Here is a 15,593-nt window from a genome sequence, read left to right as displayed (position 1 = left end):
GTGCAAAAAAATCAAGTTCTTAAGGTTGGCCTGAGCCTATAGCTCTATTTTTTTAGACAACTTGTGCTCTTCTTCTCTCCTACTGCTCCCTCTATCCTATGTACATGACTTCAAGTTCATGTTTCCATCTGTACTCTCTTCCCAGCTGCCTGCTGGACCTCTGTGTAGTTGTCCCTCTTGAAGTGTGACTCCAACCTTCCCCAAACTGACCTCTTACCTGTTCTTCTTGGATTTGTTCTCTTTATTGGGTTCCTCTCTTAAAGATTCATCATTCTAGTTGCTTAGGTTCAAGATATTCTTTCTATCTGGGATAGGCTTACCATAATATCTGCTGTGAAAGTTACCTTTTTTAAGGATCTAATTCAATTGCCATCTGCCTGTATCTCTTCAGACAAAATGAATCCCTTTCCCCTATATTCCCACAGCACTCTCTAATCATTTAAAGCATTGACACAATTTTCTTTATTTAATTTATATCTTCTGATTTGCTTACAGAAGTAAATTAAATGAGCAGATATTATGCAATGTATTAAACATTTTATATGTTTTTGTTTAATCGTACAACCCATTTTACAGATGGAAAAATTAAAGCGGTCTCCTTATCTGCAAAGAAAGAACTCTAAACCAAAAATGAACCATCTTATTCTTAGATGGTAAGCCTATCAATATCTTAAATACCTACAGGGTCTCATACAATAAATGTCATCCTAAGTGATTTTTTACTTTGATATTCTAGCACAGTGTTTGACACACTCTGAAGATTCAGTGTTTGTTAAACTGAATTGAGATAAAATGCAATTGAAATTTCGTGAAAGGCTTTACAGAGTGTCCATTTTGTACAAGGTGCATTTTGAAGATATGTTTGGTTTCTATTTTTACCACTTTTTTTCACAGTGATAAAGGGAAAAGGCAAAAGATTTATCATCCTTTATTCCCCAGACCACTAGATGGAAGTAAATAGCAGTTATCAGTACTTATCAGCAGTAAACCTGACGTCAACATTTCTCAAGACTAAGTTCCACAAAGCAGTTGAAAGGAAGAGAGATTATCATCAACTGGTAAGTATTCATGAGGTACCTACTGCCTATTTAAAAATGTTTTATGAACTCTAGGACAGAAATAGTTTCATTACTTTAGTGACTATTGACTAGTACTACTACCATTATTATATGGCTCTGTGTAACTCCTATGAAAGTACAAAAATAAATGTGTTTGGAAATTAAAGTCTAATTTAATAGGATGGAGATAAAGCATATCAGGTTAAGTTCACTAGACCACAATTTTAACAGTGTTAGTTTTATGAACTTGCTGTCACAATTAACAGGAGGAACCAGGGCCTCTCCTAAGAGGGAGTAGTAGGAAAGGGCATTTTAAAAGGTAGCATTTGGAATGGTTCTAAAGAGGAACCAGGGAGAGTGAGGATCACCTCTGGATTGATTATCATAGTAATCTTTGCTTAGGAAGTGAGAGAGCAAAGCAGGTCTGGGGAAGTTCTGGTAAGAAAGCTCAATTAAAAAAATATATATATTACTATTATTATTATTATTAAAAACCATGTCAGTGCACAACAGCCAAAGGGTGGAAGCAACCCAAATGTTCATCCACTGATGACTGGATAAATAATGTATATATAATGTGCCATGTATATATAACGTGCCATGTATATATAATGAAATATTAGTCAGCCTTTAAAAGGAAGATAATTCTCGTGCATGTTATAACATGGATGAAATCTGAGGGCATTGTGCTAAGTGAAATAAGCCAGGCACAAAAGGACAAATATTGTATGATTCCACTTGTATGAGATACTTAGTGTAGTCAAATTTAGAGAGACAGAAAGTACAGTGGTGTTTGCCAAGGGCTGGGTGAGTGGGTTGGGTGGGTGGGAATGGGAAGTTCATGTTAAATGGACATGTAGTTTCAGTTCGGGAAGATGAGAAAATTCTGGAGATGGGTGGCAGTGATGGGTGCACAACAGTGTGAAGGTACTTCATGTCACTGAACTGCCCGCTTAAAAATGGCTAAAGTGGGTTGGAGGGGGCGTGCCTGGGTGGCTCAGTAGTTAAGCATCAGCCTTCAGCTCAAGTCATGATCCCAGGCTCCTGGGATGGAACCCCCCACACCGGGCTTCTTGCTCAGTGGGAAGTTTGTTTCTCCCTTTCCCACTCCCCCCTTGTGTTCCCTCTTTAGCTGTTTCTGTCAAATAAATAAATAAAATCTTTTAAAAAATGGTTAAGATAGGAAAATTTATCACAAGACAATAAGATCATATTTTACCATAATTAAGAAGATAAAATTTAAAAAACGTGTAAAAAAGAACTAGTGATCTCTCAATTAGGGGAGTGTGTGGCCTTGGCCATGTTCTGTTAGAAACATTGTCATTGATTCTGTTAGAAACATCATAGTCTGACTACCCACAGTGTTGAGAAGCTGACTCAGAGCCCTGTTTATTTAGAAACAAAAAATTCAAGATAAATGTGGAATGCTGTGTCTGAAAACCTTTTATCTGAATCTCTGCCCCTGGGTTGACAATTGAGGCAGCTTTTCTGTGTCAATGACTCACAAGGCTCAGATTCTTTAAGAGGAGGTGTTCTATTCTCACTAAAATGACTTCAAACAGCAAAGTTTATCACAGTCTATGATATTAGAGAACAAGATTTCTTAGCGCTTTAACCTTGTTGTTAATTAACAAAAGCAGTTTTTATAATCCTAATCCTAATTGAAAAAAGCAAAGTCTCTGAGGAGAGTGGTGTGGAAAAGACAAAGAAATGATTGAGCCCACCATTGCATGAGGCTGCTTGCAGATTCTAACGTTCCATGTTCTTGTGTCTGTCCGCATTTACATGGTTGGGATTTGTGAATGTGGTGCATACGTTGCTCTGCTTTGGGACATTAAACTTTAAGATCACCAATGTAACGATATTACATCCAAAAACCAACAACTGTGAAGTCTCCTTACATTATAGCACCATTCACCTAAAATGTGTCTGTTTCATTATAAAGTAGTTATAAGTTTAAAGTTGCAAAAATGTCCACACATAATGTTTACACAGTATTTTAAAATTAAAGTCATAAGTTTTCAGGATATAAGTTTTTAAATGTAAATAGCATTTTCTAATTTGTAATTTCTAATAAAACTGAACAGTGTTTCAGTAGTAACTTTGAAAACAAAAGGTGTTAAAAAGCTCAATTGATAAAAGTTTCTGTATTTCAGCTGATTCTACTTCGTATGAACCAAGTTAAAAACTAAGAGAGACAAAAAGGAAGAAGTGTAGACTACTTCTTATAAAGTAGGCTACAATGAATCAAAAGCTATAGCAAAACAATGTGACTCATCAGGCAATGCAGTTATAATATGTACACATTGTGCACAATAAAAGTCTTTGTAAGTATGCAATCTGTGCACACAATTTCATGACCCTTCAAAGAGTTTCTGTGTGCCCCGGCAGGTGGTGGGTTGGGTACACCAAAGGAGTTAAAATTGACATCCGGTATACTACGCTATCCTTACAGCTCTGATTAGGCAACAAGTTTCTCTCTCACAAAACCAGCTCACCAGGTACGAATTACTACGTAATGGACCACAAACTCTGTAATTAGTGGCAATAGGGCTTTCAGAAAAAAATATATAGAAGGTATAATTCCAGGCTGAGGCCAATGTTTGTGACAAAGTTGCACTCTGCACACGACTTTGCTACTGAATAGCCAAGATTTAAAGAGATTGATGCAATTTGACAGTACCGGGTCGACAGGTTCTGTTGACGGCTGTCCCTACTCCTGGAAATGATGGAACCTATAGCTACGTCGGAGATTACCCATACTTTGATCAAAACCAAAGCAGATTACAGAGCAGGTAGAGCTGTTCTTAGTTCATTTTAATTTGCGGCATAGACTCGTTATAAAAGGACAAGATTTAAACTTTGAGGACTCGTAAGGGTTAAGCAGGAAGTCGTTACCGTTGACACCCCACAGCTGAGCTGAAACGAACCACCTCCCTCCATAATAAAGAGCAACAGAGCCAGCGAACAGAGTCTTCTTGAACACCTAGTGCGTGCTCAGCGATGTCTCACACGAGATCTCAAGGATTTCTAAAGGATTTCACGATAGCCAAACCGGCCTTCTGGCCGCGAAAGAAGCACACCGCACTGCTGCCTTACGTCAAAGAGAAAAATACGTGCCAGGTGGGAGTGGAGGGGCAGGTAAGTAAAGAAAAAAGGGGGGGGGGGGGGGCAAACAGGAAAGATATATTTCGAAAAAAATTATGAATAAAAAACCAGGTCTTTTTTGGCCAAAGTAAGAGACTTCTTTCTCAACTAGGCAGTTTGCAACTAATCCAAACTCAGGAAATAACTCTTGTGAGACGAATAAACTTAGTTCTGAAAAACATGCGCGTCCAGTAACATCCGAAAACACGTGGCGGGGGTGGGGAAATCGGTCGGAACACCCGGCGAGACTCCAACTCCCATCATCCCATTTGGCAGCTAAGCCGGATTGTTCAAGGCCAGCTGGCGCACTGGTTGCTGGGACTTGTGGTTTTCACTCCTGCGCCTCCCCGCGGATTTGCGACGTTTAGCGACCATCGCGCCTGCGCCAGCGCCGGCTGAGAGGCTGGGGCCGTGGCGGCTCGTGCCGGGTGATGCTAGGCGGCTCCCTGGGCTCCAGGCTGTTGCGAGGTGTGGGTGGGAGTCGAGGGCAGTTCAGGCCGCGGGGTGTCCGCGAAGGTGGCGCAGCCATGGCGGCAGGGGAGAGCATGGCTCAGCGGATGGTTTGGGTGGACCTGGAGGTGAGTGCGGTCGGCGAGGGCGAGGGGAGACGAGTGAGGTTCCGCGCGTAAACGGAGTAGCTGAGCCTGTCCGCGGACAGCGGCGGGTCTCTGGGTTTCAGGTGTGGCAGGTGAGCGCCGACGGGCTGTAGGCTGCGCGGGCAAGTCGGCCGGCTGGAGTCCTGTAGGTGTTGGGGACTGTGCTGGGCTGTGGGGTTTCTTTTCCAAAGGGAAGAGTCATCCATATGGCTCCCCAACCCCCTCTGCCCAAGCGTGACCCTCCCTAACGCTTTGGTCCTTCTGGGTTTAGGCTCGCTTGAGGGGGGGGGCGGGGGGGTGTTGGGACAGCGACTGTGCTAGACTCCAGACTCTCCTTCCGCAGTCTTACAGGACCCTAGGTTGTTAGCTGGCCGGGACTCCGGACATGACTCAGCCTTACCTCTCATTCCACAAACGAGAAAACTGAGGCCCCGAGAGAGGACTGAACTCACTGAAGGTCCTGCTGTTAGGTTCCGAGATGGGACTAGAACCCGGTTCTGATCCCTTTAGGTTTTCCATACTTACGCTGAAGACTGCCCCCTCGGTTGGGCCTCAGTTTTCCTATGTATGAAATGCGGGTAAGAACAGAGCTTTATACGTTAGGTTGTAAGGAAGATCAAGAGGTGTAATTAATATGAAAACTTTGTAAACTGCAGAGACGTAGTGATGTGGGTCGTATCTTACCAAATTGAATGCTGTCAGCACTCAATTTTGCTGACTTTGCATCTATCCTACAGTAGAACTAGGGTGCCTGACATACAGCAGGCCCTTGGCAAATATTCACTGAATAAGTTACTCATGTTCAGTGTCTTGGGGGCTTGCCAGAGAAGCATTATTGTCTCTTTTATCCAGGCTATGGGATATAAATGGAATATGCTTGAGGGAATTACTGTCAAATAAAAATTGGGTAAAATAGACCAGAAAGATGATTTTGTGTGTTACCTATTTATTTTTGATTGCAGATGACAGGATTGGACATTGAGAAGGACCAGATTATTGAGATGGCCTGTCTGATAACTGACTCTGATCTCAACATTTTGGCCGAAGTAGGTGATGCCACGTAATACAGTAATACTCTTTAGAGCGTATTAGAAATCTAAGTCATTTTTCAAACTGGGGTCCATATAGGTTAAGTTCCAAAGGAATATGCTAGGTCATGGTAGGGTTGGTTCTGGAACCAAAGTAGTCTGTCTCACAGTCTAGTTATTTTTCAGTTATCCATGCCAAAAATTACAGAAGCATATGTGCCCTTGTTTACGGAGCCCTTACTGTGTGCCTCGCACAGTTCCAAGTGCTTTACGTGTATCTACTTTTAGTCCTTACAACAACTATGAGGTAGGTAGTTGCACACATAGAGGAGGACATTTTGGCACAGACATACTGGGTAATTTGCCCAAGGCCATCTAGTTTATTACTGGGGAAGTCAGAAATTTAACCCAGCTGGTTTGAGTGAAGTACTTCTAGCCAATAAGAGAACCAGCTATTGTCTCTTCAGGATTAGTGACTCAGGCCAAAGTTAATCTCTCTATCACCACCTTAATTTTAACTCTACTCTCTGTATGTCCAATTTCTGTCTTCTCAACTAGGGTATGTGCTTGTCTAGATCTGTTTTAAGATTTTAGAATTCTGTTGATGCAGAATCAGAATACTCTCTTGTTGATATATTGGGCATGATTAAGGTTTTAACATGCTGCTTTTAGCTGAAATATTAAAGCAACATACCTGTTGCCTTTTGGCCACTTATGAGGCATTTGAGAAGTGTGTGAGGGTATCTGATTGGTAGAGGGTGAAAGCCCTAGTCTGGAATTGGTCCCTGGTCTCATACTGTCAGCAGTTTCAGAGGCTATAAGAAATTCTAGAATAGGAACACGGTAGGGATGTTTGTGGAAAAGGTGGTCCTATTAAAATCAGTTCCCAGAGAGCAGGAGTGATGTGCTATTGCCATTGGTAGATTTCATTAATGCACAGTAAGACTTCTACTTACCTTAGTAGGTAAGGGATGGGAGGAGGCATTTATAGATGATTTGTGACTTTTGTGGAGTACCGCTGGATACGTCAGCTGGAGGAGAGTCCTGAGACTTTGTGTTTCTTGTCATAACAACTAGCTCTTTTTTTTTTTTTTTTTAAAAACATTATATAAATAAACTTCTGCGTTTTAGGTTTGGTTGTTTTTTCCGTGTCACTTGGAATTTAGTGCGGATGAATAGTAAAGTGTCTTTATTTTGTGAGCCCTACTTACCCCTGGCTGAAGAAGAGTTTTTCCTTTAGACTGTTGATATAATGTGAAATACTGACAGTTTAATGGACCATTTAGTTAATATGTACCCTGGAGGAAATTTGGGTCTGTATTCGCACAGCTGCAGATGAGTGTGGCATTTGTAAATAGACCCAGTCAGATGAGGATAAGAATGTTTAAAAAAAAAAAAAAAAATGCTTGGGGCTGTTGGCACTCTTAAGTGTCCTTTCTGTGGAAAATATGTTTTATTCTTGTATGTGAGTCTGAGGAAGATGTTTTATACTGGTAGAAGAGCAAACATCCTACCCTGAACATTTTTCTGTAGGTAGCTTCGTGTGCCGAACTGGGACCTAAAATAAGTTAGACGGCCTTAGATTAATAGTTTGCTTTTTCCACAATGAATTCTGGAACACTGAAAAGAAATTAAAAAAATAAATTAAAAAAAAATAGTTTGCTTTTTCCATCATGGTTTGTTAAAATTGTTCTTTTTTTTTTTAAACAGGATGAGGTTTTTTGGTTTTTTAAAAAAATATGTAATCAGAACAAATTTTTTGCGTCCTAGAGATTGCCTTTACTGGTTTTTCTTATTTGGCTAAAGCTCCTTGTTAGTTTTTAGATGTCTAGTAGTTAAATTCTAACCATGCCTCTCAGTGATTGTGAACTATTTTTATTACTTAGTAGCAATAATACCTTGGATTCATAGAATACTTTTCTTCCAAGAGTTCAAAGAACTTTGATATCCGTAATTTCTTTTATCCTATGTTAAACATTCCATTGAGGGAAGGGCGCGGTCTGTTATCGCCATCGTACAGGAGAAACTATGCCCATGGTGACTTGTTTTAATGCCACAAGTCAGGCTTCTGTGACAGCTGGGACTCATCTGAGACACTTAGTGTTCTGTTAAATGGAGCAGAGAATTTGACAGCCACGTGTTACTTTTTCTTGTTTTCCTCAAATGTTACCAGTTACCTTTTTAACCTTTTGATATAAAAACATTGTTAAAATTAAACCGTATAACTTTACCCAAGATGTATGTGTAGTAAGCCGTTTTTTGCCCTGTTCTGCTGCTGCGTCCTACTCCCCAAAGTTTGTATATTTTCTTGGTATTTTGCATGCATATATAAATGTGTGTGTGTGGTTTATTTTTTAAACACATGTACACAAGATCACATGCACATATATACTGTCCTACAATTTGCTTTTTTCACTTGGCAATATAGACACTTTCCAAAATGAACTCATAATTAGAGGTTGGCAAGCTCTTGGTAAAAAAAAGACTGAAGAGTAAATATTTTAGGCTTGGAGTGCTACATACCTGTCACATGTGAGTTTTTTAACTCTTGACAAATGTAAAAATCGTGCTTAGCTTGCTGGTAATTGGGGGGGGAAAAAAAGCCAAAGACTGGGGCTATAGTTTGCTGACCCTTGACAGACAACCAATGTTCTCTATTAATAGGCATTTCACTGTTCAGAGATAGGTGCGTGCGTGTGTGCACATGCATTCCTCTTTGACATTGTAAACAGCACTAGAATGAATAAGGACCACTTACAGAGATAACAAAGGGCCCTCATCTCTTTTTCTGCTATCTGTGTATTGAATCCTGACAGCAGCATAAACTTTAACTCAGAAACCACGGTTATCCCTGTCAATTCTGGATGACTAATGGCTTTTCCCATCCACAGGGTCCTAACCTGATTATAAAACAGCCGGATGAGTTACTGGACAGCATGTCAGATTGGTGTAAGGAGCATCATGGGAAGGTAACATTACCAGATAACAGGAGTGCTGCTTTGGGGATCAGTAACGAGCGTGTTGCTCCCACATCTGAATCCTATACCATTGTTGGATGGGATTTTAAAAAGGGTTAGAGGAAGATTGCTTGGCGAGCCTGGGAGACTGCTTGCTTGTTTACCTGTCATCTTTGGAACCTTTCGAGATCATCTTCTGAATGTTCTCTTTTTTCCTCTCCTGCATTCAGTCTGTCGCGAACGCATTACGGATTGTCAAGTATTGCTCAAATCAGTCTTTTGGATAAGGTTAGACCTCAACTTTCAGAAAAGGGGGAATGCTGCTCTCCTGTTAATAGTTGTTTCTTCCCAGAGCTTGGACTTTGAGCACCATCTTTCTCTGACTGTGTGGAAATGCTATTAACAATCAGGAACATAGCTTATTTGACCTGGATTCTTTAAGAAAAAAAATCAGTGCAAAGATGGCAGTTTCAGTTGAACTTGAGCTTTATAAATGGTCCATGTATGGTTATATTTGCCCATTTTAGCAGTGAAGTTTCATTTCTGGATGCCTTTGAAAACTGACTTGATGTGTTTCTGGTGGGGGCTGGGGATTCTCTCTTGCAGTCTGGTCTAACCAAGGCAGTGAAGGAGAGCACAATGACATTGCAGCAGGCAGAGTATGAATTTCTGTCCTTTGTACGACAGCAGACTCCTCCGGGGCTCTGTCCACTTGCAGGTAAAATCCGATCCTACGTATACCTTGTAGATAGTCTTCCATTGCAGCGATTCGAGAGACTGCAGTTCCAGAAAGATCGACTAAGACCATCATGCCTTCCACTTGCCCTGACTTGGATTGTACATCTTAATTTTGCGTTCAAGTTTCCTTGTGTAATTTATAACAGGAGTATTGGGAAACTGCCCTGAAACCCGACATGGGATCTGGGGTACATAGACTCACTCAATGAAATTTTCCTTCATATTTTTATTATGGAAAAAATTCACATGTACAGGAAAGTTGGATTTGGTAATGGTTTAACCTTGCGCCATGTTTGTTTTACCTGTCTTTTTTGTCGGACATTTGAAAGTAAATTGTAGGCATTTTGACACCTCATTTCTAAGTACTTCATCGTTTATTTCCTAAGAATAAGGACATTTTCTTATGTAGCCACAGTATCATTATCACATTTAAGGTAATTAAAAATAATTCACTAATACCATTTGACATCTAGTCCACGTGCCAAATGTCTAATTGTTTTTGAACCAGCACTCAATCAAGTTCCATCCATTTCATTTGGTTTTTTTGTCTCTTTAGTCTCAATCTAAAATGTCCACCTGTTTTTTGTTTTTTTTTCCTTCTTTTTTTTCCTGTGCGACAGTGACTACTTAAACTGAGCCAGTTCTACTAGGATTTTGAAAGTTCAGCCATTGTCAGCGAAAAGTTAATGGTCTCTGGAGGTGTATTTGCATTTGTATATGTAAATTGATACAATAACTTACACTTTTCTTAAATTAGATTTTAAAAGTTTTGACATTAAGTACTAGAGTATATGTTGTATGTATATTTTCCCTCTAGCTAGTTTGGCTGCTGTCTATTTTAAAGTAGTTATTTAAAATTTAGTGTTTTTAATATAAATTACTGTATGGAAACATGAATATGGATACAGTTTGTTAAAATTGGAATGTGAATAAAGTTTTATTTACTTAATGTGGTTCAGTTAAGTTTTTAGTGTTAATAGTGTGGCTTTCATGACACTGGGAGAAAATGTGCACATCTGGTATGATCTGAAAAAGTAACAAATGGATTTGTGCATTATTTTAAGTATGTGGAATGGTAGATTTATCCTTTTGTCCATTGAGGCTATATATAAATTTATTATGAGCTAGACTGAGTAAATACTCAGAAGTCTGTACTTGTAGCCTAATCAGATGCACTCAAACCTGATTTAGAAATTCTGAGATGCTTATAAGAATTGTTTGAATTAAAAAAAAAAAAATCCTCTCCATTTCAGTACCAGTTAATAATTTTGATATCCTGTTGTATATTGCTAGAAATACACAGATGCGGTATGCTTCGTGTCTTTCTAGGAAATTCAGTTCATGCAGATAAGAAGTTTCTTGACAAATACATGCCCCAGTTCATGAAACATCTTCATTATAGAATAATTGATGTGAGCACTGTTAAAGAACTGTGCAGGTAAGGGCTATATTTAGGATCCAATAATTGCCTCATTTAGCATGTTTTAATTGAGATTTGTGGAAAGTATTTGAATAGAATGCTAGAACTGAGGGTGCCAAGTGGGTGTGTTAACTTCCTCCCTTTCTGACTTGGACAGGTCCTTAGTTGATTCTGGACTGGTGAGAAATGGGGGAAACAATGTCAAAAATCTTATGTATAAATTTCATTAGTTCACGAAATTTACTGAACACCATTCTTTGCTAGGCATTGGCCTATGCACTGGGAACATAACAAATGAAAAGCCTTGAAATAGCCTGGAATCTGTGCTGCACATACACTGTGTGATGACTTCTGTAACGGAAATGTGCATACTGACTGTTGGGGGCACCAGGGGGAAGGAGCCCCGAGATGTTGGAGTAAGGAATGAGAAGTCGGGAAAAGCTCCACATAGGAAGTTTAAGTTGAGATTGGAAGAGGAGTTGGATGTTTTCCTGGCATTTAACTGAGGCGGGAGGATTCCAGAGAACGGGCAGAAGTATGAAGAAATGAGGGCTCAGGGAGATAGGGGAATTACAAATAGTCCATCAGTGCCAAAATGCCAGGCATGCGGCTTGGAAAAGGTGGGAGGTAAGACCAAATTGTGAAGGGCTTGTATGGCGGGCTGAGATGGTTAACATGAGGGACGGTTTCCCTTAAAAAAGTGTAAGTAGAAGAATCAATGATACGATTAGGTCATTCTGATCATAAGGTGGCAGAAAATAGGGTGATAAGAAGGGACACTTTTGCCTTGTCTTGGAGACAGAAGAATGACCTAGGGACATGGCATTTGGGTGGCAGAGAAGGGTGTGGAGAATGTCCCATCTTGAGATGTCACTTGGCATGGTATGCCGTGTTCGAATGGGGGAGTGAGGGAAAGGAAGAGCTCTAAGCAATTCTACGGTTCCTGGTTTCGGCAGTTAGGCAGATGATGGTATTGTTCAAAGATAAAGGGGAAAATAGGAGCAAAAGCAGATTGGGTGGGTGGGAGAAGGGAGGTCTTGAGGATAAGTGTAGGTTTATATATGCTCATTAGAAGTGTCTGATGGATTCGTAGGCGGAGATGCAGGTGGTTGGCCATCCGTGACAAGGTAGGAGAGGGCTGGAGTGGAGTGAATTTAGGAATTGTAGATGAGCATGAGCTTGCCTACCGAGAAGAGCTAGGGTGAAGACACAGTCCCAGGCAAGGAGGCTTCTGGAGAATCACAACCCAAAATGCCTTTTTCAGTGTTAATAAATGACTTGAAGGAGGTAATTATCCAGTATATTTGAGACAGTTTCCTTTGAGAGTTCCATTTTTGCTGTGTATAGACGCTGGTATCCAGAAGAATATGAATTTGCACCAAAGAAGGCTGCTTCTCACAGGTAAGTTTGGGTCCTTCCAAGCGCTTGGCAATCTGACACACACGTAACCCTCCAGTTCCTGACTGCTTAACATAGTGTCTGTCCTCCACTCTTTTTTTCTTGGGGGGGAAAGTAAAAGCCAGCTAGCATAAAGTTAACTTTCTTTTGCTAAGATTATTAGGAATTCTGGTCAGGATTCTAATATTCCGTTCTGAGATACGTAGCATCTTACGTCTTCACTCCAGTTTTAACACTAAAAGATAGCTTAGTTTGTAGGTGTGTTGAAACAGTCTGTAATCTTTCTAGTAACGAGCAGTATTAATATTCTTCCCAGCAAGGATATGAATACTTGTAGCCACTTAAAATTAGAACACTTTGTCGACAGTTGGGTTAACATAGTTAGCCTAACTTTGGCACTTTTGAGTGTTTTAGATCCTTTCTGTTGAGTCTGCAGACTTAGCCACAGGTACCCAAGAAATCTGAAGATTTTGTTTATCTAGTGTCCTGTACTGGCTCTTTTACTTTAAAAAAAAGTTTTTTTTTTTTGTTTGTTTTTTAATTTTGTCCTCTTTCAGGAGGAACGTAAGACTTCATGGGGGATTTACTGCTGGCTTCTAAGGACAGCATTTAGTGCGTCCGTTTGCTGAGTGTCTACGTGCACAGTCTAGGCAAACAGAGACTGAGTCCCTGCTATACAGAGCCCGGGCCTGCTAGTGTTTCTTTGCAGGGCAGGAAATTGCATGGACCCCAGTGCAGGAATGCAGGTTTCGAATACCTCATCTAAAACAATTAGGGTTTGATGCCTTTTGGATTTCGGCATTTTTCAATCTTTAGAAAGGTCACAGTGTATCTGTGGTGTTTACCATTCTATAACATGCCTTACAAGTTCTGAAAACGCATCCTGTGATCAACCACATGATGTTTCTGCTGTGGAACATAAGGATAGAGGCCCTTGACTTCTCCTTCAGAGCTTACTGATGGACCTGCTCACGGTTCTCATAATCTAGCTTACCTGATTTCTCAGACTGCGACAGATGAGAGGACGTGTTGGAGAAGAGTGTGTTGCAGCTGACGGTAGCACACATCTCCCTCAGAGTGGAGGCAGAGCCTCTGTGTTGGCCGGGTACTGGCTGATGATTGATGCTTATTATGACTGAGTCATGAGTCACATTTGAGCAGGTCAGTGTATTTTGTATAGGGATGTCATTAAATCTTGCACAGTGTTCCCCAAACTCTGTTCCAAGAGCTGTTAATTATTCCACACCCACACATGTGGTTGATTAAGTTTTAGACGCACTGTGCGTGTTGTAGATCCTCTCCATGGACACTCACAGCCCAGGTTAGTACAGTAAATGCTTTGCACAGAAGTTCAGAACAGGAGTGCTAGACCTAGTTTTTCCCGAACTCACTTGACCCTAGAATTCTTTTTTCCATGGAACACTTCACCATCTTATAGGACAGTCTAGGAGACTTTATAATCTGATATATTTTAGGAAAAAAAAATTTTTAATACAGCTTTTTCTTTTTTTTAACAAAGCACTTACATTTGCTTTATTGAAACGTTCCTCTTCTAGACCGTGTCAGCAGCGTTTACAGTAGTACCTGTTGTTACTCGTAAGTTACGTTGTCAATGGCTTCCTTCCTCCGTGGGCATTTCACTTCAGTGTGATGTGTTTGCTTGTAGGGCGCTCGATGACATTAGCGAAAGCATCAAAGAACTTCAGTTTTACCGAAATAACATCTTCAAGAAGAAAACAGATGAGAAGAAGAGGAAAATTATAGAAAACGGGGAAAATGAGAAGACTGTGAGTTGATGGCAGTGCTCATGCTGTCAGCACATAGTTCTTGGGAAGCAGCTGCTGGTGGTTGCGTTTGGTTTTGTTTTTTGTTCCCGCTGATTGCTTGGCACAGCACCTTCTTTCAGTTAACTTGCGTCTCCAGATTATTCAAGCAGACAGCACCCGAAATGCCATTTTTCTCCTAACATTCTGTTTTCATTTATGACACAGCAGCTCCTCTGTAAGTACCAGGTCATGTCCATCCCTCGGTACATATCTGCATTTGCTTTTAGACCATTTCTTTTGTTTAAAATAATAATAATAATAATAATATAATAAAGCTAGTTCTATTGAAATGCAAACGTTTTTGTACCATCTATTCTTTAGTAGTTTGAAATGGTGGCTTTTTTTCTCAGCGGTACGGTTGATGTTTAAATTCTCATGATGACACAGGGATGGGTTAACTCTTTGTATGTTAAACAGCCGGTGAACTTGTTCTCTTCTGCTCTATAAGTCAAGCATAGAATAACTGAAGCAAACTTGGGCTCATTGTTGTGGTTATCGAACTGGCAGAGCTCTGGAATGGCTACTTCTCACTGCACGCAGGAAATTCAAGTCCGTCATCAGAGAGGGATTCTGTAAGTAAGAAGGTTTATTGAAGAGATACTATGTCTTAAACGCTGTCACTGTGCTAGTTTTATAAAACATTGGCTGCTCCAGGTGTAATGCTCTGTAAGTATCTGAGAAAGGTTTTCAGTCTGACTATCTTAATTCCTAATTTGTGTACTTTACAGCACAGTGTTAAGGTGAATCCTTAGCCAGAGGGTGTATTAGAATCCCTTGTCTGTAGAACACAACTCACTCTGACATGTCTTCTTAAGGCAAGAAATCAGGATTGGGAAGGCCCATAGGTGGCTTCTGCCTATCCTAGAGAACCACTGGATCTGAAATTGCATTCCGCAGCCTGTTACGGCCATTATGTGGACATAGTGGTGTGATCCTAATGCATGAGAGTTACAGATCAGGAATCACTAGCCTGTGGATCAGAATTAGCATAATTTTATGTACTAAGTTTTTTTTAGCTTTGCAACAACTGTGTGAGTGGAGAAAGACTTGAACTTTTTCCAGATGAGTCAATCAAGGCTCAAATTTATAAGTATAGTTAGGTGTAAGCTGAGAAAACGTTAGTCTACTGACTTTTCTGACTGTTCTTTCTGCTGCCTGGAGTAGAATAGGTTTAGCTCATGTGCCAGCTTCAGTGGTTTGGAAGACAGGACTGTATCCCAGTTGAGGACAGAGCTCTTGAATCAAGCTCTGGGTTCAGATTTGATCTCTGAGACCTACTGAGTGGCTCTGCCAAGTTCACTTCTCTAAGCCTCAAGTTTCTTATTTATAAGATGAGAATGATGGTACCTGACTTGAAGAATGACATTAGAATGAAATGCTTCCCATACAGTTCTGAGCTCAGGGCTTGGTACACGGTGAGCACCT

General features: G+C 40.4%; 1 protein-coding gene across 2 annotated transcripts; it reads left to right on the top strand.

Annotated features, from left to right (window-relative positions):
• The first annotated feature begins 4,028 nt into the window (after nucleotides 1-4,028).
• Nucleotides 4,029-14,464, top strand: LOC111153759 (RNA exonuclease 2). Of its 2 annotated transcripts, none has more exons than XM_022512978.1 (7): nucleotides 4,029-4,199; nucleotides 5,764-5,847; nucleotides 8,721-8,798; nucleotides 9,393-9,504; nucleotides 10,854-10,962; nucleotides 12,292-12,345; nucleotides 14,009-14,464. In XM_022512978.1, the coding sequence occupies exons 1-7, from the start codon at nucleotides 4,062-4,064 to the stop codon at nucleotides 14,136-14,138; spliced, it is 705 nt and encodes a 234-aa protein (XP_022368686.1). In that variant the 5' UTR covers nucleotides 4,029-4,061; the 3' UTR covers nucleotides 14,139-14,464. The 2 variants fall into 2 exon arrangements, with proteins under 2 accessions (XP_022368686.1, XP_022368685.1); XM_022512977.1 differs by lacking the exon at nucleotides 4,029-4,199 and adding an exon at nucleotides 4,567-4,783.
• The last annotated feature ends 1,129 nt before the right edge of the window (nucleotides 14,465-15,593 follow it).

This window comes from Enhydra lutris, unplaced genomic scaffold, assembly GCF_002288905.1.
Source record: "Enhydra lutris kenyoni isolate GAN:26980312 unplaced genomic scaffold, ASM228890v2 scaffoldscaffold34, whole genome shotgun sequence".
NCBI lineage: Eukaryota > Metazoa > Chordata > Mammalia > Carnivora > Mustelidae > Enhydra > Enhydra lutris.
The sequence above is the reverse complement of the archived record's forward strand: the minus strand, read 5'-3'. Positions and strand labels throughout refer to the sequence as shown.

Excerpts from the sequence above, each read along its gene's own strand:
- LOC111153759 (XM_022512977.1), top strand. The coding sequence starts at position 4,637 with ATGCTAGGCGGCTCCCTGGGCTCCAGGCTGTTGCGAGGTGTGGGTGGG. Across the intron at positions 5,848-8,720 it reads ATCTCAACATTTTGGCCGAA|GGTCCTAACCTGATTATAAA; the intron begins GTAGGTGATGCC and ends TCCCATCCACAG. Across the intron at positions 9,505-10,853 it reads GGGGCTCTGTCCACTTGCAG|GAAATTCAGTTCATGCAGAT; the intron begins GTAAAATCCGAT and ends GTGTCTTTCTAG.